This window comes from Chiloscyllium plagiosum, unplaced genomic scaffold (assembly GCF_037043375.1).
Source record: "Chiloscyllium plagiosum isolate Xiang-an unplaced genomic scaffold, Cpla_swu_hap1 HiC_scaffold_14, whole genome shotgun sequence".
Classification (NCBI taxonomy): domain Eukaryota; kingdom Metazoa; phylum Chordata; class Chondrichthyes; order Orectolobiformes; family Hemiscylliidae; genus Chiloscyllium; species Chiloscyllium plagiosum.
Genome location: NW_028270152.1, coordinates 2,115,453 through 2,140,105, shown reverse-complemented (window position 1 = coordinate 2,140,105; position 24,653 = coordinate 2,115,453). Strand labels below are relative to the sequence as shown.

General features: G+C 43.0%; 2 protein-coding genes across 7 annotated transcripts in view; one reads left to right on the top strand and one right to left on the bottom strand.

The window, feature by feature from the left end:
* Positions 1-24,653, top strand: part of LOC122561367 (musculoskeletal embryonic nuclear protein 1-like) — a 173,752-nt gene that overhangs the window by 49,228 nt on the left and 99,871 nt on the right. Inside the window, exon 4 of one of the 3 annotated variants that reach the window (XM_087994037.1) lies at positions 22,161-22,389. The exons of the other annotated variants lie outside the window; for them this stretch is intronic. Within the exon in view, the coding sequence (XP_087850163.1) occupies positions 22,161-22,168 (8 nt within the window). The 3' untranslated portion in view covers positions 22,169-22,389. Of the gene's footprint in view, positions 1-22,160; positions 22,390-24,653 lie in introns of those variants that run through there. 3 annotated transcript variants of the gene reach the window in all.
* rft1 (RFT1 homolog) overlaps positions 1-24,653 on the bottom strand; it is a 101,304-nt gene that overhangs the window by 39,909 nt on the left and 36,742 nt on the right. For all 4 annotated transcript variants that reach the window (XR_015759355.1, XM_087994032.1, XM_043713123.2 and 1 more), the window contains 2 exons: positions 17,319-17,453; positions 11,138-11,216 (listed from right to left, as the gene is read on the bottom strand). Coding sequence is in view for 3 of the 4 variants with exons in the window: in XM_087994032.1 (XP_087850158.1) it covers positions 11,138-11,216; positions 17,319-17,453 (214 nt within the window). In the remaining variant the exon portion in view is untranslated. The remainder of the gene's footprint in view (positions 1-11,137; positions 11,217-17,318; positions 17,454-24,653) is intronic.

Below are 24,653 nucleotides of genomic sequence, written 5' to 3'. Positions count from 1 at the left end.
GCACACCATATGACTTCACTTTCTCCATTAGTCTACCTTATCAAACGCTTTACTAAAGTCCATGTATATGACATCAACAGCCCTTCCTTCATCTATCAACTTGGTCACTTCCTCGAAGAACTCTATTGAGTTGGTAAGGCACGATCTCCCCCGCACAAAACCATGTTGCCTATCACTGATAAGCCCATTCTTTTCTAAATATAAATAGATCCTATTCCTCAGTACCTTCTCCAGCAACTTTCCCACCACCGATGTCAGGCTCACCGGAATATCCCTACTACCTTCTTGTACAGGGAGACAACATGAGCAACCTTCCAGTCCTCCGGCACCTCACCTGTATTTAAGGATGCCACAGAGATATCTGTCAGGGCCCCAGCTATTTCCTCTCTCGCCTCCCTCAGCAACCTGGGATAGATCCCATCCAGTCCTGGGGATTTGTCCACCTTAATAACCTCTAGCCTACCCAACACATCCTCCCTACTTATGTCAACATGATCCAGACTAATCAACCTTCTATCTCTAATCTCAAGATTCATCATGTTTCTCTCCTCAGTGAAAACTGATGCAAAGTAATCATTCAGAATCTCACCCATTCTCTCAGGTTCGACACTCAGCCTTCCTTCATTAACCTATAGTGGATCAATCCTTTCTCTAGTTACCTGCTTGCTTCTTATAGAAGAATAAAATGCTTTGGGATTTTCCTTAAATCTGCTCGCTAAAGCTATCTCATGACTTTTAGCCCGCTTTATTCCTCGTTTAGGACTTGTCCTACTCTTGAAATATTCCTCCAGGCCCGTTCTGTTCGTAGCTGCCTAGTCCTTACGTACGCTTCCCTTTTCCTCTTGGCTAGTCATACAATTTCTCCTGTCATCTACCGTTCAAGAATCTTGCTCTTCCTATCCTTTGCTTTAAATGGGACATACCTATCCAGACACTGTCATTAACCTATCTTTGAAAGCCTCTCAAATGTGGACTTCCCTTCAAGTAGCTGTGTCCAATCCACATTTCCGAGCTCCTGCCTAATTTTGATATAATTGGCCTTGGCCCAGTTCATTACTTTTCCCTGAGGACCACTCTCTTCTTTTCTACGAGTATTCTAAAACTTACAGAATTGTGGTCACTGTTCCCAAAGAAATCCCCCACCACAACGTCTACCACCTGTCCTGGCTCGTTCCCCTGTACCAGGTCCAATGTGGCCCCTTCCCTCGCCGGACTATTGACATACTGCACTAGAAAACTCTCCTGGACGCTTACAAATTCTATCCCATCCAGACCTCTGACGTTAAGTGTATCCCAGTCAATGTTGGGAAAATTAAAATCTCTCATCAGCACTACCCTATTGCCTCTACATTTTTCCATAATCTGTTTATCTATTTGTTCTTCTATCTCACGCTCACTGTTGGGAGGCCTATAATACAGTCCCAACAGTGTGACTGCATCCATCTTATTTCTCAACTCCACGCATAATGCCTCACTACCCAACACCTCCATAGTGTGCTCCTTTAGCACAGCCGTGATATCGTCCTTGACCAGCAATACAACTTCACCCCCCCTTTTACTTCCCTCCCTGTCCTGTCTGAAGCATCTATATCTTGGAACATTTAATTGCCAATCATCATGTCCTTCCTTCATTCTCCCTGCCCGCTGCTCCTCTTAGCCTTATTGGCCTTAGTCTCTCACACCTCCTTGGTCATTTCACTTGCTGAAATTCTGCACTAGTACTTCAAACCCTCCTGAGTGACACTATCAAGTGTACCTGCCAGAATATTGGTGCCCCTCCAGTTTAGGTACAACCTGCCTTTCTGATGTAGGACTGCCTGCCAGCTGCTCTGGAAGAGATTCTAATGATCCAAATATCTGAAACTGTCCTCCTACATCAACTCTTTAGCCACGTATTTAATCATACTTTCTTCCTATTCCTAGCCTTACTGGTAACAAAAATGTGTCCATGAGCTTCAAGCACAAACAGCAGAGTGCAACTATGTTGCGGCAATAATGGAAATGAGGCTTAAAATGGTGAGAACTTGGGCATTTAAATAAAGATATAAACTGTTAAAAATATAGAGAACGATAAAAGGGTGGTGGGATGACAGTACTGAATAAGAAAGACATTGTAATATTGAAGAGACAGGGCATGTCCCTGAGAGGGAAATAACAGAGTCCAATTGGTTGGAGTAGAGAAGCAAAAAGTGTAAGACCACACTATTTGGATATTTAATACACCTACAAAAAGTAAGAGGGAGAGATAGAAATTGGGATAATGTTGGAGTAAAATTCAAGAAGGGGAGGAACTTTGGAAATGCGTTCAGGAGATCTTGCTCAATTAGTGGGCATTTTCAGTCTCAAGATAATGCTGGTTCTGGTATTAGGAGATGTCAAGTGGACCAAATGTCAGTGGAAAATACTTGGGTAAGAGAAACTGAGGTATTGGAGGCAATGGGCTGTGTGGAAAGTGAAAGGAAGATGACTGTGGTGGAAAGGTTGGCCAATATTAGGATAGTAAAAGTCACCCGATACCTACAATCCCAGGTTGCCAAAAGTGGGAGTGAAAAACAACAGAAAGACGGATCTCAAATCTGCCTTAAAGTTGGTGAAGCTTCTAGTGTCCTAAAGAGTGCAAATATGACTCTGTTATTCAGGAAAGACTGTACAGAGAGTCCTAGAATCTACAACCTGATTAGTTTTTCATTAGTGATAAGTAAGGCTTTAGAAACATCAGTCAGAAAAGTATCAGCGAAAAGCTGAAGAGGTTGAAGACAATTAAGGAAAGACAACATGTTTTTGTAAAAGACAGATGATGCTTGACTAATCAAATTAATATTTTGATGAAGTATCAGAAAAGGTAAATCAAGAGAATGCAATGGATGCTGTTCATATGTATTTTAAAGAAGTTTACAAGTTTTTTCATATAAAAGGCTGGTTAACAAAATTGAGATTTGTGATAGGAGGGCCAGTGTGCATTGGATAAAAAAGCTTTAGGTCAGAATACAGCAAGTCATGGTAGATAAATCAAATTGTTAGAGAAAATCAGGTCTGGCAGCATCAGTAAAGTGTGAAAAACAGAGTTAACATCTCAAATCGGATATGACTCAGTCAAATCTGAAGAAATTGGACTTGAAACGTTAACGGCTTCTTCATCACCACTTGTCTACATTTCTCCAGCATGCACAATAATTAGCTTTTATTTTGACATGGTGGATGATTGTGTTAATTTGGTTCTTGGGATACAGAGTAAAATTTCAAAATTCAATAATGATACCAAACTTGGAAAAGAGACAAAATAGATAGGTTTCAAGAACACATTGGTGGATTACATTGTGTACAGAGGGGTCCCTGGAGACAGCATACAACTTCTAAACAGCTCATTTGTTTAAACCTTCAAGCATGACCTGTTCTATATGTAAGAGATGGCAAATTTCATATTGGACTTATTGGAATTCCAAGAACCCACTGAACAGGCATGAAATCAAATCATTCCTGATCTTGAAGGACTGCCTAGGAGGAGGAGATTCTGGATTAGTGGTGCTGGAAGAGCACAGCAGTTCAGGCAGCATCCAAGGAACAGTAAAATCGACGTTTTGGGCAAAAGCCCTTCATCAGGAATAAAGGCAGAGAGCCTGAAGGGTGGAGAGATAAGCTAGAGGAGGGTGGGGGTGGGGAGAAAGTAGCATAGAGTACAATAAGTGAGTGGGGGAGGGGATGAAGGTGATAGGTCGGGGGCGGGGGGAGGGTGGAGTGGATAGGTGGAAAAGAAGATAGGTATGTAGGACAAGTCAGGACAAGTCACGGGGTCAGTGCTGAGCTGGAAGTTTGGGACTGGGGTTAGGTGGGGGAAGGGGAAATGAGGAAACTGTTGAAGTCCACATTGATGCCCTGGGGTTGAAGTGTTCCGAGGCGGAAGATGAGGCATTCTTCTTCCAGGCGTCTGGTGGTGAGGGAGCGGCAGTGAAGGAGGCCCAGGACCTCCATGTCCGCGGCAGAGTGGGAGGGAGAGTTGACATGTTGGGCCACAGGGTGGTGGGGTTGATTGGTGCAGGTGTCCTGGAGATGTTCAACCCACCCTCCCATCCTGGCACCTTCCCCTGTCACTGCAGGAACTGCAAAACCTGCGCCCACACCTCCTCCCTCACCTCCATGCAAGGCCCTAAAGGAGCCTTCCACATCCATCAAAGTTTTACCTGCACATCCACCAATATCATTTATTGTATCCGTTGCTCCCGATGCGGTCTCCTCTACATTGGGGAGACTAGACGCATCCTAGCAGAGCGCTTTAGGGAACATCTCCGGGACACCCGCACCAATCAACCACACCGCCCTGTGGCCCAACATTTCAACTCTCCCTCCCACTCTGCAGAGGACATGGAGGTCCTGGGCCTCCTTCATCGCCGCTCCCTCACCACCAGCCGCCTGGAGGAATAACACCTCATCTTCGGCCTCGGAACACTTCAACCTCAGGGCATCAATGTGGACTTCAACAGTTTCCTCATTTCCCCTTCCCCCACCTAACCCCAGTCCCAAACTTCCAGCTCAGCACGGTCTCCGTGACTTGTCCTACCTGCCTATCTTCTTTTCCACCTATCCACTCCACCCTCCCCCGCCCCATCACCTTCATCCCCTCTCCCACTCACCTATTATATTCTATGCTGCTTTCTCCCCACCCCACCCTCCTCTAGCTTATCTCTCCACACTTCAGGCTCTCTGCCTTTATTCCTGAAGGGCTTTTGCCCAAAACATCGATTTCGCTGTTCCTTGGATGCTGCCTGAACTGCTGTGCTCTTCCAGCACCACTAATCCAGAATCTGGTTTCCAGCATCTGCAGTCATTGTTTTTACCTAGGAGGAGGAGACACAAGCTACCAAAATGGATTGCAATTGGTAGATGTAATTCAATACACACAAGTGAGAGGATAATGCATTTTGGCATATGGAATAAGGAGAGGCAATATAGATTTAATAGCATAATTCTGCAGATTGTTCAGGGACAGAGACCTGAGGGTGGATTTGTATTAATCTTTGAAGGTGGCAGGACATATTGTGAGTGGTCAGCACAGCATATGGAATCGTTGGCTTCATGAATAGAGGCTGAGTACAAAAGAAGTATATCTATGCTAACCAAAGCACACCCAGAGTATTACATCCTGTTACAGTCACATTTTAGAAAGGATGTGAGGATCCTTGAGAGGGCGCAGAGGAAATTTATCTGATTAGTTCCAGGGGTGTTAGCTAGAACATTAAATAGCAGAGGATGAAGGAACAAAGAACAAAGAGAACAAGGAAAATTTACAGCCCAGGAACAGGCCCTTCAGCCCGCAAAGCCTGAGCAAATCCAAATGTACTGTCTAAACCTGTTGGTCAATTCCTAAGCATTTGTAACCTTCTGCTCCCCACCTACACATGCATCTGTCCAGACGCATTCTAAATGAATCTACCGTGCCTGCCTCTACCACCTCTGCTGGCAACAGGTTCCAAACGCCCACCACCCTCTGTGAACTACTTGCTGTGTGTATCCCCCTTAAACTTTCCACCTCTCACCTTGAAAGCGTGACCTCTCATTATTGAATCCTTCATCCTGGGAAGAAGCTTGTCTCTATCCACCCTGTCTATACCCTTAATGATTTTGTAAACCTCAATCGGGCCCCACCTCGATCTCCTTTTTTCTAATGAAAATAAACTTAACCTACTCAAACTTTCTTCATAACTAGCACCTTCCATGGCAGGCAACATCCTCTGCACCCTCTCCAAAGCGTCCACATCCTTTTGGTAATGTGGCGACCAGAACTGTACACAGTATTCTAAATGCGGCCGAACCAATGTCTTGTACAATTTTAACATGACTTGCCAGCTCTTATGCTCAATACCCCGTCCAATGAAGGCAAGCATACTATATGCCTTCTTGACCACTTCATCCACCTGTGCAGCAACCTTCAGGGTAAATGGACTTGCACTCCCAGATCTCTCTACCCATCAACTTTTCCCAAAGCTCTTCCATTCATTGGAGAAAGTGAGGACTGCAGATGCTGGAGATCAGAGCTGAAAAACGTGTTGCTGGAAAAGCGCAGCAGGTCAGGCAGCATCCAAGGAGCAGGAGAATCGACATTTCGGGCATAAGCCCTTCTTCGGGAATAATTCGCTATAGAATTAGACTTGCCTGAATGCATCACCTTACATTTGTCTGGATTGAAATCCATCTGCCACTTTTCCGCCCAACTCTCCAGTCTATCTATATCCTCCTGTATTCTCTGATAGTCCCTTATGCTTTCTGCTACTCCACCAATCTTTGTGTCATTTGCAAACTTGCTGATCATACCAACAGTGCCCTCTTCTAGATCATTTATGTATATTACAAACAACAGTGGCCCCAATACTGACCCCTGTGGAACACCACTGGTCACCTTTCTCCATTTCGAGAAACTCCCTTCAATTACTACTCTCAGTCTCCTGTTGCTCAAACAGTTCTTTATCTACCGAGCTAGAACACCCTGCACACCATGTGACTTCACTTTCTCCATTCGTCTACCTTATCAAACCTTACTAAGGCAACCTTGTCAAACACCTTATTAAAGTCCATGCATATGACATCAACAGCCCTTCCTTCAGCTAACAACTTGGTCACTTCCTCGAAGAACTCTATTGAATTGGTAAGGCATGATCTCTCACGCACAAAACCATGTTGCCCATACTGATAAGCTCATTCTTCTCTAAACATAAATAGATCCTATCTCTTAGTACCCTCTCCAGCAACTTCCCCACCACCGACGTCAGGTTCATTGGTCTGTAGTTACCCAGAATATCCCTACTACTCTTCTTGTACTGGGAGACAACATAAGCTACCCTCCAGTCCTCCGGCACCTCACCAGTATTTAAGGATGCCACAAAGATACCTGTCAGGGCCCCAGCTATTTCCTCTCTCGCCTCCCTCAGCAACCTGGAATAGATCCCATCCAGTCCTTGGGATTTGTCCACCTTAATAACCTCTAGCCTACCCAACACATCTTCCCTACTTATGCCAACGTGATCCAGACTAATTAAACGTCTATCTCTAATCTCAACATTCATCATGCCCCTCTCCTCAGTGAACACTGATGCAAAGTAATCATTCAGAATCTCACCCATTCTCTCAGGTTTGGCACACAGCCTTCCTTCATTATCCTTTAGTGGACCAATCCTTTCTCTAGTTACCCGCTTGCTTCTTTTTTTTTCTTATAGAAGAATAAAATGCTTTGGGATTTTCCTTAATTCTGCTCGCTAAAGCTATTTCATGACCTCTTTTAGCCTGCTTGATTCTTTGTTTAAGACTTGTCCTACTCTTCCGATATTCCTCCAAGGCCCGTTCTGTTCGTAGCTGTCTAGACCTTACGTACGCTTCCTTTTTCCTCTTGGCTAGTCGTACAATTTAGAACATAGAACATAGAAGAATACAGCGCAGTACAGGCCCTTTGGCCCTCGATGTTGTGCCGATCCAAGCCCACCTAACCTATACTAACCCACTATCCTCCATATACCTATCCAATGCCCGCTTAAATGCCCATAAAGAGGGAGAGTCCACCACTGCTGCTGGCAGGGCATTCCATGAACTTACGACTCGCTGAGTGAAGAACCTACCCCTAACTTCAGTCCTATATCTACCCCCCCTTAATTTAAAGCTATGCCCCCTTGTAATACCCGACTCCATACGCGGGAAAAGGTTCACACTGTCAACCCTATCTAACCCCCTAATCATCTTGTACACCTCAATCAAGTCACCCCTAAACCTTCTTTTCTCTAATGAAAACAGCCCCAAGTGTCTCAGTCTTTCCTCATACGATCTTCCTTCCATACCAGGCAACATCCTGGTAAACCTCCTCTGCACCCGTTCCAGTGCCTCCACATCCTTCCTATAGTATGGCGACCAGAACTGCACACAATATTCCAGATGCGGCCGCACCAGAGTCTTATACAACTGCATCATGACCTCAGGACTCCGGAACTCAATTCCTCTACCAATAAAAGCCAGTACGCCATATGCCTTCCTCACCGCACTATTTACCTGGGTGGCAACTTTCAGAGATCTGTGTACATGGACACCAAGATCCCTCTGCTCATCCACACTACCAAGTATCCGACCATTAGCCCAGTACCCCATCTTTTTGTTATTCTTCCCAAAGTGAATCACCTCACATTTAGCTACATTGAATTCCATTTGCCACCTTTCTGCCCAGCTCTGCAGCTTCTCTATATCCTGCTGTAACCTGCCACATCCTTCCTCACTGTCAACAACTCCTCCGACTTTCGTATCATCCGCAAACTTGCTCACCCAACCTTCTAACCCCTCTTCCAGGTCATTTATAAAAAAGACAAACAGCAATGGTCCCAAAACAGATCCTTGCGGAACACCGCTAGTGACGGCACTCCATGAAGAAACTTTGCCATCAACTACTACCCTCTGTCTTCTTCCATCCAGCCAATTCCTAATCCAAACCTCCAACTCACCCTCAATGCCATATCTCCGTATTTTCTGCAGTAGCCTACCATGGGGAACCTTATCAAACGCCTTACTAAAATCCATATATACCACATCTACCGCTTTCCCCTCATCAACCTCCTTCGTCACCTTTTCAAAGAATTCAATAAGGTTTGTGAGGCACGACCTGCCCTTCACAAAACCATGCTGACTATCCTTGATCACATTATTCCTATCCAGATGTGCATAAATCCTATCCCTTACAATTCTCTCTAAGACTTTGCCCACAACAGAAGTGAGACTCACCGGCCTATAGTTACTAGGGTTATCCCTACTCCCCTTTTTGAACAAGGGAACCACATTTGCTATCCTCCAGTCTTCTGGCACTACTCCTGTAGACAAAGAGGACATAAAAATCAAGGCCAATGGCTCTGCAATCTCCTCCCTTGCTTCCCAGAGAATCCTAGGATAAATGCCATCAGGCCCAGGGGACTTATCTATTTTCACCTTTTCCAGGATTTCCAACACCTCTTCTCTACATACCTCAAAGCCATCCATTCTACTTATTTGTGACTCAGTATTCACATCGACGACAATGCCCTGTTCCTGAGTAAATACTGAAGAAAAGTATTCATTCAGTGTCTCCCCAATCTCTTCAGCCTCCACACGCAACTTCCCACTACTATCCTTGACTGGACCTATTCCTACCCTAGTCATTCTTTTATTCCTAACATACCTATAGAAAGCCTTAGGGTTTTCCCTAATCCTACCGACTAAGGACCTTTCATGTCCCCTCCTTTCATTTCTCCTGTCATCCGCGGTTCAAGAATCTTGCCCTTTCTATCCTTTGCCTTCAACACGACATGCCTATCCTGCACTACCGTTAACCTAAACTTGAGAGCCTCCCACATCTCAAATGTGGACTTCCCATCAAATAGCTGTGTCCAATCCACATTTCCCAGCTCCTGCCTAATTTTGATACAATTGGCTTTGGCCCAGTTTAGTACTCTTCCCTGAGGACCACTCTCTTCTTTATCTACGAGTATTCTAAAACTTACAGAATTGTGGTCACTGTTCCCAAAGAAATCCCCCGCCGCAACTTCTACCAGTTGTCCTGGCTCGTTCCCCAGTACCAGGTCCAATATGGCCCCTTCCCTCGTTGGACTATTGACATACTGCAGTAGAAAACTCTCCTGGACGCTTTGTACAAATTCTACTCCATTCAGACCTCTGACACTAAGTGTATCCTAGTTAATGTTGGGAAAATTAAAATCTCCCATCACCACTACCCTATTGCTTCTACATCTATTCATAATCTGTTTACCTATTTGTTCTTCTACCTCACACTCACTGTTGGGAGGTCTGTAATACAGCCCCAACAATGTAACTGCACCCATCTTATTTCTCAGCTCCACCCATAACGCCTTACTACCCAAGACCGCCATAGTATCCTCCTTTAGCACACAGCTGTGGTATCGTCCCTGACCAGCAATGCAACTCCACCCTCTCTTTTACTTCCCTCCCTGTCCTGTCTGAAGCGTGCATATCCTGGAACATTTAGAAGAATATTTTGTTTTATACACAGAGTGGTAATTAGGTGGATAAGATGGTCAAGAAGGCAGACAGCATACCTGTGTTCATCAGACTGGGCATCAAATATAAATGTTGGCAAGTTATGTTTCAGCAGTACAAAACTTTAGTTGGGCCAAGTTTGGAATACCAAAGCGCAATTCTGGTCGTCACACTATCAGAAGGACGTGGATGCTTTGGAGATGGTAAACCTTCTCTGCACCAGGGTGTTGCCTGGTCTGGAGGGTTTTAGTTATGAGCACAGGTTGGATAAACTCGGATTGTTTTCACTGGAAAGATGGAGGCTGAGGGGAGATCTGATATGGGTCTAAAATTATGAAAGGTATAGACAGAGTAGATAGTCAGAGGCTTTGTCAAGGTGAGAGAGGAAATGTTTAAGGAAGAAGTGCAGGCAAATATTTCACACAGAGGTTGATGGGTGTCTGGAACACACTGCCAGTGGAGGTAGTGGAAGCAGGTACATTAGCAATGGTTGAGGCGTATCATGACAGACACATGAACTGGAGGTGAACAAAAGGATAGAAACTTATTGCATGGGTAATAACTGGCAGGTCTAAATAAGTATTGGAACTGGTGCAGGCCTGGTGGGCTGAAGGGTCTGTTCCTGTGCTAAATTGAATTGTTATAACCTGGAACCCACTGCCAATGATGGAGATAGAAATGCAGGCCAAACAATAATTTCAAAAGGAAATTGGATGGATATTTGAATAAAATAAACTTAGAAAGCAAGTAGTAGGATTGATCAAATTGCTCTGTGGGGAATTGGCACACTCAATGGGCCAAATGACTTCCCTTTTTGCCATAAATGTCTCTATGACTAAGTTACTCTAATAAACTTTCTCTACTAGCATTAAGAACATTACATTGCTCACTCGAAGTTGGATAACGTCAATTTTTGATACGTAATTTGTGGCTTCTATTATGAAGGCAGACACAAAATATTATTCAATGTCTGAAAATACTGCCATTCTGACACATAGATATATTTCTGCACAAGCAGAGAGAGTATGTAAAGATGGTGAGACATATACAGAAAAAATGTAAAGCTTCATCTTGGGAGACAAACGTGTTTAAAGTCATTTGATCAGTGCCTGTAACCTACTCGCACCTTCTGTCAGGATCTGCTTCAGAAAAGATTGTTTGTAGAAGCTCCAAGTAAGAACAGCCAATCTCAGATCGATAATAGGCTGAAAAATAAAATTGATTAGCAGGAATATACCCTATATTGGCATTTAAAACACACAAGAAATTAAAATTACTTCCAATAAAATCAGATGTGAAGTCCATACATTTATGTCACTAAGCAAGTTTACAATTTGAATGGCTACAAATAAAATTGTTCACTGTTATTAGTATGTCTAAATTGGGGACAACAGGGTGATACAACTCCTTTCCCTCTCGCCTGCTGCAAATTGTATCTTTCACAGTAATTTAAATATATTTGAGAAACCAAAGCTAATGTTGAGATCGTCACTATCTTTGTTTTATTTTCTTCATTTTTGGCTTGGAACTGAGAGTTGAAGTTGAGAATTGAACTTTGAACAGCAGCTTGCTTTAAAAAAATACAAACAATTGATGTTTGTTGTTGGGAACTGACCTGGAAAGATAATGCATGTTAATTACTGTTCTAAGAACAGTGTCATCAATTTGGCACTAAGATGTTTTTAGGTTCAGGGACTGGCACCTGGTTAGATGTTAAATTGATCAATCAAGGGAGGATCAGTGCTGACTAGCCAATCACACAAAAAAGAAAGAGAAAACAAAGAATGAACTGGCTTTGACAGGGTTCTGGGCAGAAGGTAGTCTTTGCTTTGGAAGCTGCTGGACATGGCCAGGTGTTTTGGTTTTGCTCTCAGTTATCAACTTACTGAAGTTCTCAGAAAAGAATCCAGTCATAAGAAATAAGTAAAAGTTTCCTGCAGTCTGCTAAAGTGGTTTGCATTGATGAGCAAGTTTAGATTTCAAGCAAGATGTACACTACCACATGCCTGTAATACAACGCATCATGAAAAGGATTTCATGAAGGCCTAGTATTCATCATTGAGATTGTTATCAAACTGACAAATTACAATGCTTGCAGTTTCTTTTTAAATTTAATCCTTAACTGTGTGTGTGTCTGTCAGTGTATTAGTGTGGGTTTATATTCAACAAGATCAGGTTTAATCATACATGTTAATTAGTTTGCCTTGTGGTCCGTCTGTGCTCTGCTAAAGTTACATTCTTAATGATAAATTGCTCATGCAAGTTTTGACAAGATTAGTAGCTCAGGTTGAGGTTTTGGATGTAAGTTTGCTCGCTGAGTTGGAAGGTTCAGTTTCAGACGTTTTGTCACTATACTAAGTAACGCCATCAGTGAGCCTCCAGATGGAGCACTGGTGGCATGGCCCACTTTTCATTTGTGTGTTTAAGTTTCCTTGGATTGGTGACATTTCCTATGATGCAGGTAGTAAATGGGATCCTAGTCAACACGTTTGTTGAGTTCTGGTTGGAATGCCATTCTTCTAGGAATTCTCACATGTGTCTCTGTTTGGCTTGTCCTAGGATGGATGTGTTGTCCCAGTCGAAATGGTGTCCTTCCTCATCTGCATGTAAAGATACTAGTGAGAGTGGGTCATGTCTTTTTGTGGCTAGTTGATGGTCATGTATCCTGGTGGCTGGTTTTCTGACTGTTTGTCCAATGTAGTGTTTGTTACAGTTCTTGCAAGGTATTTTGTAAATGACATTAGTTTTGCTTGTTGTCTGTATAGGGTCCTTCAAGTTCATCAGCTGCTGTTTTAGTGTGTTGGTGGGTTTGTGGGCTACCATGATGCCAAAAGGTCTAAGTAGTCTGGCAATCATTTCCGAGATGTCTTTGATATAGGGGGGAGTGGCTAGGATTTCTGGACGTGTTTTATCTGCTTGTTTGGATTTGTTGCCGAGAAATCAGAGGACTGTGTTCGTTGGGTACCTGTTCTTTTTGAATACACTGTATAGGTGATTTTCTTCTGCTCTTCGTAGTTCCTCTGTGCTGCAATGTGTGGTGGCTTATCGAAATAATGTTCTAATGCAGCTTCATTTGTGGATGTTGGATTTCTTCTGTAGTTCAGTATTTGGACCTTTGTGTTGTTTTCCTGTAGACGCTGGTTTGAAGTTCCCCATTAGCTGTTTGCTCTACTGCAACATCTAGGAATGGCAGTTTGTTGTTGTTTTCTTCCTCTTTAGTGAATTTTATGCCAGCAAGGGTATTATTGATGGTCTTGAAGATTTCCTCTAACTTGTTTCGTTTAGTGATGACAAAGGTGTCATCCACGTAGCGGACCCAAAGTTTAGGTTGGATGGTTGGCAGAGCTGTTTGTTCAAGTCTCTGCATTAGTGCCTCTGCGAAGAACATTACAGCCTCTGCTAAAATGAATTTCACTATTTTGGAAGATAGTGTCATACTACATAGAAACAGTCCCTTTGGTCCAACTACTCCATGCCAATCAAGTTTCCTAAGCAAAACTAGTCCCACTTGCCTGCCTTAGCCCATATTTCTCTAAATCTTTCCTATCCATATACCTGTCCAAATGTCTTTTAACTATTGTAATCATATCTGCATCTACCACTTCCTCTGGCAGCTCATTCCATATATGCAACACCCTCTGTGTGAAGAAGTTGCCCTTCAGGTCCCCTTTAAATCTTTCCCCTCTCACCTTAAACCTATGCCCCCTCATTTTGAATTCCCCTACCCTAGGGAAAACACCTTTGCTATTCATGATTTTATAAACCTTTATACAGTCCCCCTCAACCTCCTATGCTTCAGGGAAAAAAGTCAAAGATTATCCACCCTCTTCTTATAACTCAAACCCTCCGGTCTTGGTAACATCCTTGTAAATATTTTCTACACCCTCTCCAATTTAATAATATCCTTCTAACCAGAATTGTACGCAGTACTCCAAAAGTGGTCTTCTTAATGTCTTGTACAACTGCAACATGATGTCCCAACACCTATACTCTGTGCACTGACTGATGATGGCAAGCATGCAAAATGCCTTCTTGACCACCCTGTTTACCTGTCAATGTAATATTTTTGTTTAGGAAAGAATGAAGACCAAAAGCACAGGCCAGTTATCCTAACATCCGTCAGTCTGAAGATTCCACAATCCATTGTTAAGGAAGTTAGAGCATTAACCCTAGAAAATCGTAATGCAACAGCAGACCTAACAAGGGCTTAGTGAAAGGCAAATCATGTTACTAAAAATTTTTACAGAAGTAAAAAGCAATGTAGATAAAGCAAAACCTGTAGATATGACCTCAGTAATCACAATCTATATCAATGATTTGGATGAAGGACCAAAAAGCATGGTAGCAAAATCTTCCGATGACATCAAGATAAATAGGAAAGTAAGTTGTAAAGAGAGGAGAGGGAGTCTGCAAAAGGATGTAAATGGATTAATAGAGTGAGGAAAAATTTGGCAGAAGTAGTACAATGTGAAAAAATGTAAAGTTGTCCGCTTTGGCAGGTAAAATTGAAAACGCTGTATGTTACTTAAATGGAGAGAGATTGCAAGTCTCATGTAAATCTGGTTGACCTGATGCATGGCAGAAGGTTAGTACTGAGGTCCAGCAAGAGGTTAGGAAGACAAATGAAAAGTTAATATCTCTTGTAAGTGCAATCAAGTATAAAAAGTGGGTGTTTTTGCTGCAGCTGTATAGGGTCTTGGTAAGTCCCCAACTGGAGTCATGGATACAATTTTGGACTAATTATTTGAAAAAGATATAATTGCTTTAGAAGCAGTTCAGAGAAGGTTCATGCTACTCATTCCTAAGACCATAAGATCTCAGAGTGTAAATAGGCCACCGAATCCATAGAGTGTGTTCTGCTGTTCAATGAGGTTATGGCTGATCTGATAGTCCTGGACTCCACATCCCTGCCTTTTAGCCATAACCCTTGATCTCTTAGTGATTAAAAATCTGTCTATTTTCGTGTTGAATAATCTTAATGACCAAATTTCAACAGCCCTTTACAGTAAAGAATGCCACTGACTCATAACCCCCTACCCAACGACTCCCCCCACCACTGGTATCAGTCCCTCCACACCTGGTATCAGCCTAGTGAACATTCTCTGGACTGCCTCCAATACTCGCATCTTTCCTTAGATATGGGGTCCAAAATTGATCACAGTATTCCAGCTGTGGTCTGACTAGTGCCTCGTACAGTTTTAGCAAAATCTTCCTACTTCTATACTTCATTCCCTTTGAAATAAAAGCCAACGTTCCATTTGGTTTCCTGTTTAACTTGGGTGCTTTTTGAGATTCATGGACAAGGACTACCAAATTCCTCTGTTCTGTAGCTTTTGCAGTCTTTCTTCATTTAAATAATTTTCAGCTCCTCTATTCTTCCTGCCAAAATGCATTACCTCACGTTTACCCAAATTATATACCACCTGCCAAGTTTCTGCCCACTCACTTAACTTGTCTATATCCCTCTTCATGTCATCTTTGCCATTGTCTTACCAACTATTTTGTGTCATCTGCAACTTGGCTATAGGACATTCACTTTTCTCATCCAAGTCACTAATATGTATCATAAATAATTGAGGTCTCAGCACCAATTTCTATAGCATAGTTATAGGCTGCCATCCTGAAAATGTCCACCATATCCCAACTCTCTGTCTTCTATTAGTTAGTCAGTCCTCTACCCATGCATATACCAACACTGTGAGCAGCATTTTATCCATCTTGTTGGTTATGCCCTTAAAACATTCCAGTATATTTGTCAGGAATGATTTCCCCTTCATGAAGCCATGCGGACTCATTCTGATTATAACTTTTTCTAAAAGCTGTTCTATTACATTCTGTATAACAGACATTTTCCCAATAACAAATGTTAAGCGCTAGCTGGTTTATGGTCACCTTTTTTTGTTTCCTTCCCTTTTTCAATAAAGGTGTAACATTGACAGTTTTCCTCTGGGACCTTTTGAGAATCTAAGGATTCCTGGAAGATTACTACCAGTGCATCAAGTATCTCTGTTGCTACTTCCTTTAATGTCTGGGGCTGCATCTCATCAGGTCCAGGGGATTTATCAGTCTTTAGCCCCGTCAGTTTTGCTCATACTTTTTTCCCCCGTGATAGTTATTGTATTTATTTCCACTCCTCCTTTTGCCCCCTGATTATTTACTAACTTTGGAATGTTATGGGTTTTTTCTATTGTGAAGACTGATGTAAATTATTATTTTAACTCCTGTGCCATTTCCTGCATTCCCATTATTGTTTTTCTAGTCTCCTTCTCCAAGGGATTCATGCTCACTTTTGCTTCTCTCTTTCTTTTTATACATTTAAAAGGAGTTTTTGTTGTCCGCCGTGATGTTATTTGCAAGTTTACCTCAAAGTTTATTTTCTTCCTCTTCCTTTTTTTTGTGATCTTTTGTTGGTTTTTAAAACTTTTTAAATCTTCTGACTTAACACTAATCGTTGCCCCACTGTATTTCATTCCTTTCAATTTGATGCTACCTTTAACTTTTCTTGTTAACCATTGTTGACTTCCTAGAATTCCTCTTCCTCATTGGGAGATATCTTTGCTGTGAGCCATGAGCTATTTTCTTAAATATCTGACATTGTTCCTAGAGTGTCTTTGCTGCTAAATTCCTTTCCCAGTCTGTTCCATTCCCTTCTATTTGCCTTACTTAAAATTAGCACAATTATTTTTAATCTAAGTCCTACCCTCTCAAACGCAAAGCTAAATTCTGTCATGTTATAGTCACTGCTTTCTTGGGAATCATTTACACTAACATTATATTGTAAGTCCATCTCAATACCCAATACCAGATCCAAAACAGATGGACAATAATACTAAAAGAAATAGGAACCGGAGTAAACTGTTTGGTCCCTCGAGTCTGCACCCTAGAATATAATTCCTCCGGAGTGGGGTCTCTGTAATGGATGGCATTGGGAAATAGATTGAAAAAATTTGTTCTAATCTGATTTTTCTGACTTATAATTGTAATATATTGTAATAGAAATATATGATACAATCACAAAAAACATATATGGCATATCAATCCAGGTATCATTCTTAGGTCAGACTTGTCTAATATTGCTATTAGCTGAGATCTTAACCCAATGAACGGTGAGGGAGGGAGCAGTGAACAATGAGCAAGGGACAGTAAAGGTGACAGCGGGGGCAGTGAAGGTGAGGGAGGGGGCAGTGAGGATAAGTGCGGGGAAGTAAGGATGAGAGAGAGGGCAGTGAGGTTAAGGGAGGGGAACAGTCAGTGGTTTGTGGTGGGTGTGGTGTTAACAAGCAGTGATTAAAGAGCAGTTCACTTACCTGATTACAATGATATTTAGGCAATACGTCGCTTACTGTGGAGAGAGGGAAGGATTTTCTTTGCGCTTCCTGTGAACCAATATACTTCATAAAATACAGCACGTAACAAGTAAGGAGGCAACCTGAGTAAAGCAGCTGTCAGAGAAAGGAAACAGTCAGATTAACATCAGTTTACAGAGATTATGGCAGCACAGTTATAGAGTCATAGAGATATACAGCATGGAAACAGACCCTTCGGTCCAACTCGTCCATGCCGACAAGATATCCCAACCCAATCTAGTCCCACCTGCCAGCACCCGGCTTATATCCCTCCAAACCCTTCCTATACCTATCCAAGTGCCTCTTAAATGTTGCAATTGTACCAGCCTCCACCACTTCCTCTGGCAGCTCATTCCATACACGTACCACCCTCTGCGTGAAAAAGTTGCCCCTTAGGTCTTTTTTATATCTTTCCCCTCTCACCCTAAACCTATGCCCTCTCGTTCTGGACTCCCCGACCCCAGGGAAAAGACTTTGTCTATTTATTCTATCCATGTCCCTCAGAATCTTGTAAACCTCTATAAGGTCACCCCTCAGCCTCCGACGCTCCAGGGAAAACAGCCCCAGCCTGTTCAGCCTCTCCCTATAGCTCAAATTCTCCAATCCTGGCAACATCCTTGTAAATCTTTTCTGAACCCTTTCAAGTTTCACAACATCTTTCTGATAGGAAGGAGACCAGAATTGCACACAATATTCCAACAGTGGCCTAACCAATGTCCTGTACAGTCACAACATGACCTCCCAACTCCTGTACTCAATACTCTGACCAATAAAGGAAAACATACCAAACGCCTTCTTCACTATCCTATCTACCTGCGACTCCACTTTCAAGGAGCTATGAACCTGCACTCCAAGGTCTCTTTGTTCAGCAACACTCCCTAGGACCTTACCATTAAGTGTATAAGTCCTGCTAAGATTTGCTTTCCCAAAATGCAGCACCTTGCATTTATCTGAATTAAACTCCATCCGCCACTTCTCAGCCAATGGTCAAAAGATCCTGTTGTAATCTGAGGTAACCTTGGAACTTAAAAGGGAACGTAGGGCCACCTTCAACTTCTGGCACATCCTTAAGGTTCCCCAAAGGCATAGCCTCCGATTTTGCAAAGTTAATCTTATATCCTGAAATAGCCCCAAATGAATTGATACATTGTATCAAATGGGGTACAGAGGTCATCGGGTTCGATAAAAACAGAAGGACATCATCCGCATACAGCGTAATCTTGTATGTCCTCAATCCCATTTCCGGAGCGGTTATGTGGACGTTCTGACGAATGGCCTCTGCCAGATGCTCTATCACCAACGTAATCAACAATGGTGAGAGGGGGTAGCCTTGCTGACTACCCCTACCAATCCTAAAATTCCCAGACTTCATCCCATTGGTGATGAGCGCGGCCAGAGGGTGGCAATATAAAACCCACCTAACAAAGACTCCACCCAACCCAAACTGTTCTAAGACATAAAAAAGATACGAATCAGGGCCAGGCGCTTTCAGGAATCCTGAAGAAGGGCTTTTGCCCGAAACGTCGATTCTCCTGTTCCTTGGATGCTGCCTGACCTGCTGCGCTTTTCCAGCAACACATTTTCAGCTCTGATCTCCAGCATCTGCAGTCCTCACTTTCTCCTCCATAAAAAAGATACGGCCATTCCACCCGGTCAAATGCTTTCTATGCATCTAAGGAAATCACCAACCCCTGAATCAATTGTTGCTGACAAACTTAGACCACATTCAGCAATCTTCTAATATTATTAGAGGACCTACGGCCCCTTATAAACCCTCTCTGGTCCTCTTTAATAATATGGGGCAACACCCTTTTCAATCTCAGTGCCAGGATTTTGGACAGAATCTTGAAATCTGAATTTAATAGAGAGATGGGCCTGTATGAGGCACAATCCTCAGGAACCTTCCCCTTCTTAAGAATTAAGGAAATATTAGCTTCTCTCAAAGATGGTGGTAGGCATTCATGCATATAGGAGTGATTGTACATCTCCAACATCGGCCCTGACAGAATCCCTATAAACTCCTTATAAAATTCACCCGGGAGACCATCAGGGCCAGGTGCTTTCCCACTCTGAAGTTGCCTAGCGACCTTCTGTATTTCCTGAACTGTCAAGGGGGCATTAACCTGTTCCAAGGTTACCCCTGGGAGGTCCAGGTTCTTAAAAAAGGCCTCCATTTTAGCCCTCCTGTCTTCGCAACCTTCAGACCAATACAATTCAGAGTAAAAATCCAAAAAACCTCATTAATCTTTTTAGCATCGTATGTAAGGATCCCGGCGCTGTCTCTGATTGCACTAATGGATTGGGGAGCACGCTTTTTCCTAGTCAGGTACACTAAATACTTCCCTGGCCTATCCCCATAGTCGAACAGCCTTCGTCTAGCAAAAGCAAGTTCTTTCTTTGTGTTTTGTGTCAATATTGAATTCAAGGCAGCCAGAAGGGCCGTGATACGCTGTAGTTTAGTCACCGAAGGCCACGCAAAATGTGCCGCCTCCGGCGCTTTCAACCGCATCTCAAGTAGACGCTGCTGTTCCTCCTTCTGTCGTTTCCAGCTAGCCGAATAGGAAATAGTTAAGCCCTTAGCAGTCTCCCTTGGCATAGACAGACTACCAGCTGTGCATGAGTTGATAGTCAAGAATTCCTGAAACTCCTTCAAAATATATTCCACAAATTTGGAATCCTTAAGGAGAAAAGGGTCCAAAAGCCAGTGCCGCAAACCTAGCCCTTCACTCTTGGCCTTAACCTCCAAATATACTGCCACGTGATCAGAGATAGCTATATTCCCAATTTTACAACCCATAATCGAATCCAGAAGGGCCGAGGGAGCCAGAAAGAGGTCAATCCTCGTGTGACATTTATGCGGGTTTGAGAAAAAGGTGAAGTCCCTGCCGGTAAGGTGAAGACATCTTCAAATATCCACCAGCCCCAACTCCTCGCGTAAGTCAACCACCTGCTTGGCCTGCGAAGAAATAGTTGGAGGCCCACAAGGCATCCTATCCACTGTCGGATCCAAAAGACAATTAAAATCCCCCCCTATAATAATGCGCCATGTTCCAAAAGCACACAACTTAGAGAAAGCACTAATCAAAAATTTGAGGGGATGCGCCGGAGGACAGTAGACGTTTAAAATGCCATATTCCACCCAATGTATCAGGGCTTTAAGTATCACAAACCGTCCCTGCTCATCTTTCACCTGCTCTAATAACGTGAACAGAAGATTTATCTAGATAAGTACCGCCACTCCCCTACTTTTAGTAGTAAAGGATGAAAAGAATACCTGGTCATAACCCCCCTGTTGTAATTTCAGGTGTTCCCATCATCAAGATGGGTTTCCTGCAACAAAGCGATATCAACCTTTTCCCTCAAGTCTAGAAAGCATTTTTTCCTTTTAACAGTTGAATGACTTCCCTTAATGTTCCAGGTGCACCATTTAATAAGACACTTAGCCATCTCCCCTTTCAGACATCCTTGAACCCCTCGGAGGGAGAACCTTGCTTACAAAGCGCCAAGCATAAGTAAATAAAGACTCAGAATCGAAAAACTATATATACAAAAACTACTCTATCATAACTATAAACAACTATTACTATCAAAGAAAACTAACTCTAAAACCTCGAATGGAAGATCTTCCCCCTGCCCAAAGAAGGCACTCACCCTACCCCTCCCCTCCTTCACAGCTCCTTCAAACCCAGACTGTGCCCCAGCCTTAGGCCAGAAAAAAAACAAGGAGATAATCCTTAAATCAACAGAAAAAAAGACAAAGTAAGGATGAGCACTCCATCCATCCCTGGCTTCATATCACCCGTACTTGTAACTAAAAGAGAAGCAGAACAAACAAACAAAAAGAGGGAGAGACAACAAAGTCGCCTCAGGCGACTGACTGTGTGGAGTTTGCACGTTCTCCCCGTGTCTGCGTGGGTTTCCTCCGGGTGCTCCTGTTTCCTCCCACCATCCAAAGATGTGCAGGGTCAGGTGAATTGGCCATACTAAATTGCCTGTAGTGTTAGGTAAGGGGTAAATGTAGGGGTATGGGTGGGTTTCGCTTCGGCGGGTCGGTGTGGACTTGTTGGGCCGAAGGGCCTGTTTCCACACTGTAATCTAATCTAATCTAATCTAATCTAAAGAACATCCACAAAATTTCCCACCAGAAAATCCAGTTATTGAAAAAAACAGGAACAACTTATTCCAAAGTCTTCTCCCCCCTTTTCAAAAAAGAAATTACTAGGGAGAAAGAAAGGAATAAAACAAAAGGAAGGGAAAACATGGTGAAAGATAGAAAAGAGAACAAACGTTAACGATATTCTTCAGGCCAATCTGTCTATTTTAAAGTGTCCACAAAGTTTTTAGCTTTATCCGCGGAGTCAAATTATAAACTGAGTCCTCGTGGCTGAAACAAAGCACTGCGGGGTATCTCATGAAGTACTGGATACCCAGGTTCCTCAGCCTCTTTTTAACTTCATTGAAGGACTTCCTCTTTTGAATTACAGCTGCAGAGAAATCCTGGAAAAACATGCTTTTTGACCCCTTGTACAGCAGTGCCTGTGGATCTTTTCCCAGGGATCTGGAAGCTTCTATGACTTTTTGCTTGTCCTTATATGAATGTAAGTGGACTAGGACCGAGTGGAGGCGCTGCACTGGGCCTGACCTGTGCACTGTAACCCGATAAACTCTTTCAATCTGAAGCCTGCTGGACTCGACATGAAGGCCAAAAAACTTTGGCAGCCAGCTTTCAAAGAAGCTGACTGGCTGCTCACCTTCAGGGAGCCCGACAATTTGGAGATTTATCCTCCAACCTTGATCTTGCAGGTTGTTGATATGGTCTCGCAAGGCCTGCACCTCTCACTCCAGCACCTGGATCCGATTGGATGAGGACTCCATTGCAGCTTCCGAGGCCGTAGTTCGACCCTCCCTCCCCTCCAGCTGCTCCCCAAGGCCCTGGATCTGCTGCTCATGCTTCTACAGCATGGATGCGATAGGTTGGACCTGGGCACGAATCTCCCCACGGATTTCCTCAATTGCGGCTGCAACCTTCAAGGTAAGTCTCTCCATCGCCGCAGCCAATTCCAGTAAATCTGTCAGGTGCCTGGGGGGTTCAGGAGAGGCTGCTGCTGCTGCAGCAGTCTCTGGTATGCCTGGTGCTGCAGAGGAGTGTCCTCCGTGCTGTTGTTTGCTTGCTCCTTTTCCCTTTAACATTCTTCCCCCTCCCAAATATTAACAAATATGTGTTCTGTAAGGTTTTAAACTAATAATTCCACCACATAAGTTGGCCAGGGATGGCAAAAAAACACCAGTATGCCTTGGCTATTGGGCAGAGCTGTCCACAGCAGTTCTACAGAATCGCCGCCATCTTGCCGAGTCTGACTATGCCCTTCATAACTTGATACAAGCAGACCTCCCCCCCTCACCTCGATCTCCTCTTCTCCAAGGAAAACAACCTCAGCCTGTCCAATCTCTCTTCATAACAAACTCTCCAGTTCAGTCAATATCCTGGTAAACGTCCTCTGAACCCTCTCCAATGCTATCACAGCCCTCCTATAATGTGGATTCCAGAATTAAATACAATATTCTAGCTATAGACTAAGTAACATTTTATATATTACCAGTATAATCTCCCCGCTCTTAAATTCTACATCTCAACTAATGAAGTATACCATATGCCTTAATAAACATTTTATCCTCTGTCCTAATACCTTAAAAGACCTGTGGATATGCACACCAAGAATGTCTGATCTGTCCCTCTGATCCTCTATGCTTCCCAGGTTCCTACTATTTGTTATGTATTCCCTTACCTTGTTTGTCCTGCCCAAGTGCATCATCTCACATTTATCTGAATTGAATTCCACTTGCCACTGATCTGCCCACCTGACCAGCCATTTATATCCTCCTCACTATTTACCCACCCATTAATTTGTGTATCACTTGCAAAGTTACTGTTGAACCCTCCTACATTCAAATCTAAATCATTTATATATTCACCACAAACAGCAAAGACCCCAATACTGACCCTTGTGGGACAACTGTTATAAATCAGAAGTTGACCACCCTCTAGTAACTAAAACCAAAAAAAAAACCAGAGAGGAGCACCTCACCTTATAATCTGTTGAAAAGGCGTGTGAGAAGGGGTGTAATCCATTTTCTTCAGCAACTTCTAGTGGTTAAATAAAACAAACCCTGACACTCACTTTATAATCAACAAGTAACAATTTATTTCTCTAACTCTAACAGTGTACAAAATAACTAAACTATTAACAGTCCAAACAATTCCCCTCTAACTACTAACCATTCCCAAATAACGCAAGATTCTAATGGTATGCTGTTCCAATAAGTACAAGTCCCACTTATGTACAATAGAGCTTAGTCTCTTGAAATTACAGCCAGGTTATATCTTCCAGAACCTTATGAATCTTCCCCGATGATCCTTCTGTCAGGAGGGTTCTCTCTGTAGATTCTTCTGTCAGGATTTTAGATGGCATGCTGTGGTACTGTGTTAAAGAGATGGTGTTTTCTCTAAGAGCGGAGAGCTGCTTTCTCTTAGCAGTGGGTGCCACGGTGGCACAGTGGTTAGCACTGCTGCCTCACAGCGCCAGAGACCCGGGTTCAATTCCCGCCTCAGGCGACTGACTGTGTGGAGTTTGCACGTTCTCCCCGTGTCTGCATGGGTTTTCTCCGGGTGCTAAATGCCCTCATCTTTTATAAGCTTGATGTCAAGGTTGGTCTTAAATTTATATGTGATAGTTTTGACAATCTAACAGGTTTTTGTTAGCTAAGGGCCTGATTTAAATTGATCGGCTAAATTTGAAAAGACTGTTGTCTTGATAAAAATGCTGCTTTGCCTGCTAACAGTATAGCCTTTTGATACAAAAGTTTCAATTCAGGTGCTCTGTGCATCTGCAAACCCACAGACATTCTTTTTGAATCTCTAAGCATAGGATATAACACCATCTTTTAAAAGGGCCACACAATGTTTTCCCTATTTTACCATTTCACAATTTTACACACAATACTGGACACAGACTTCCGGTTAGAAAAACACCCCTCACTCATCACCCTCTGCCTCCTGCCACTTAGCCAAACGTGGATCCAAATTGCAAAATATGGATCCCATTGGATCTTACCTTTGATAGCAGTCTCTCTTGGGGGGCGATCTTATCAAAAGAGATCAGGAATTCTCAACAACCCTTATCTTTTCCCATTTAAGTCTACAATCAAAAATACAGGAAAGTATATAAAAAATAATCAGATAGCTCCTGGAAAAGTGTGTAGAGTTTTGGTCCATGTATTTGATAAAGGATATATTGG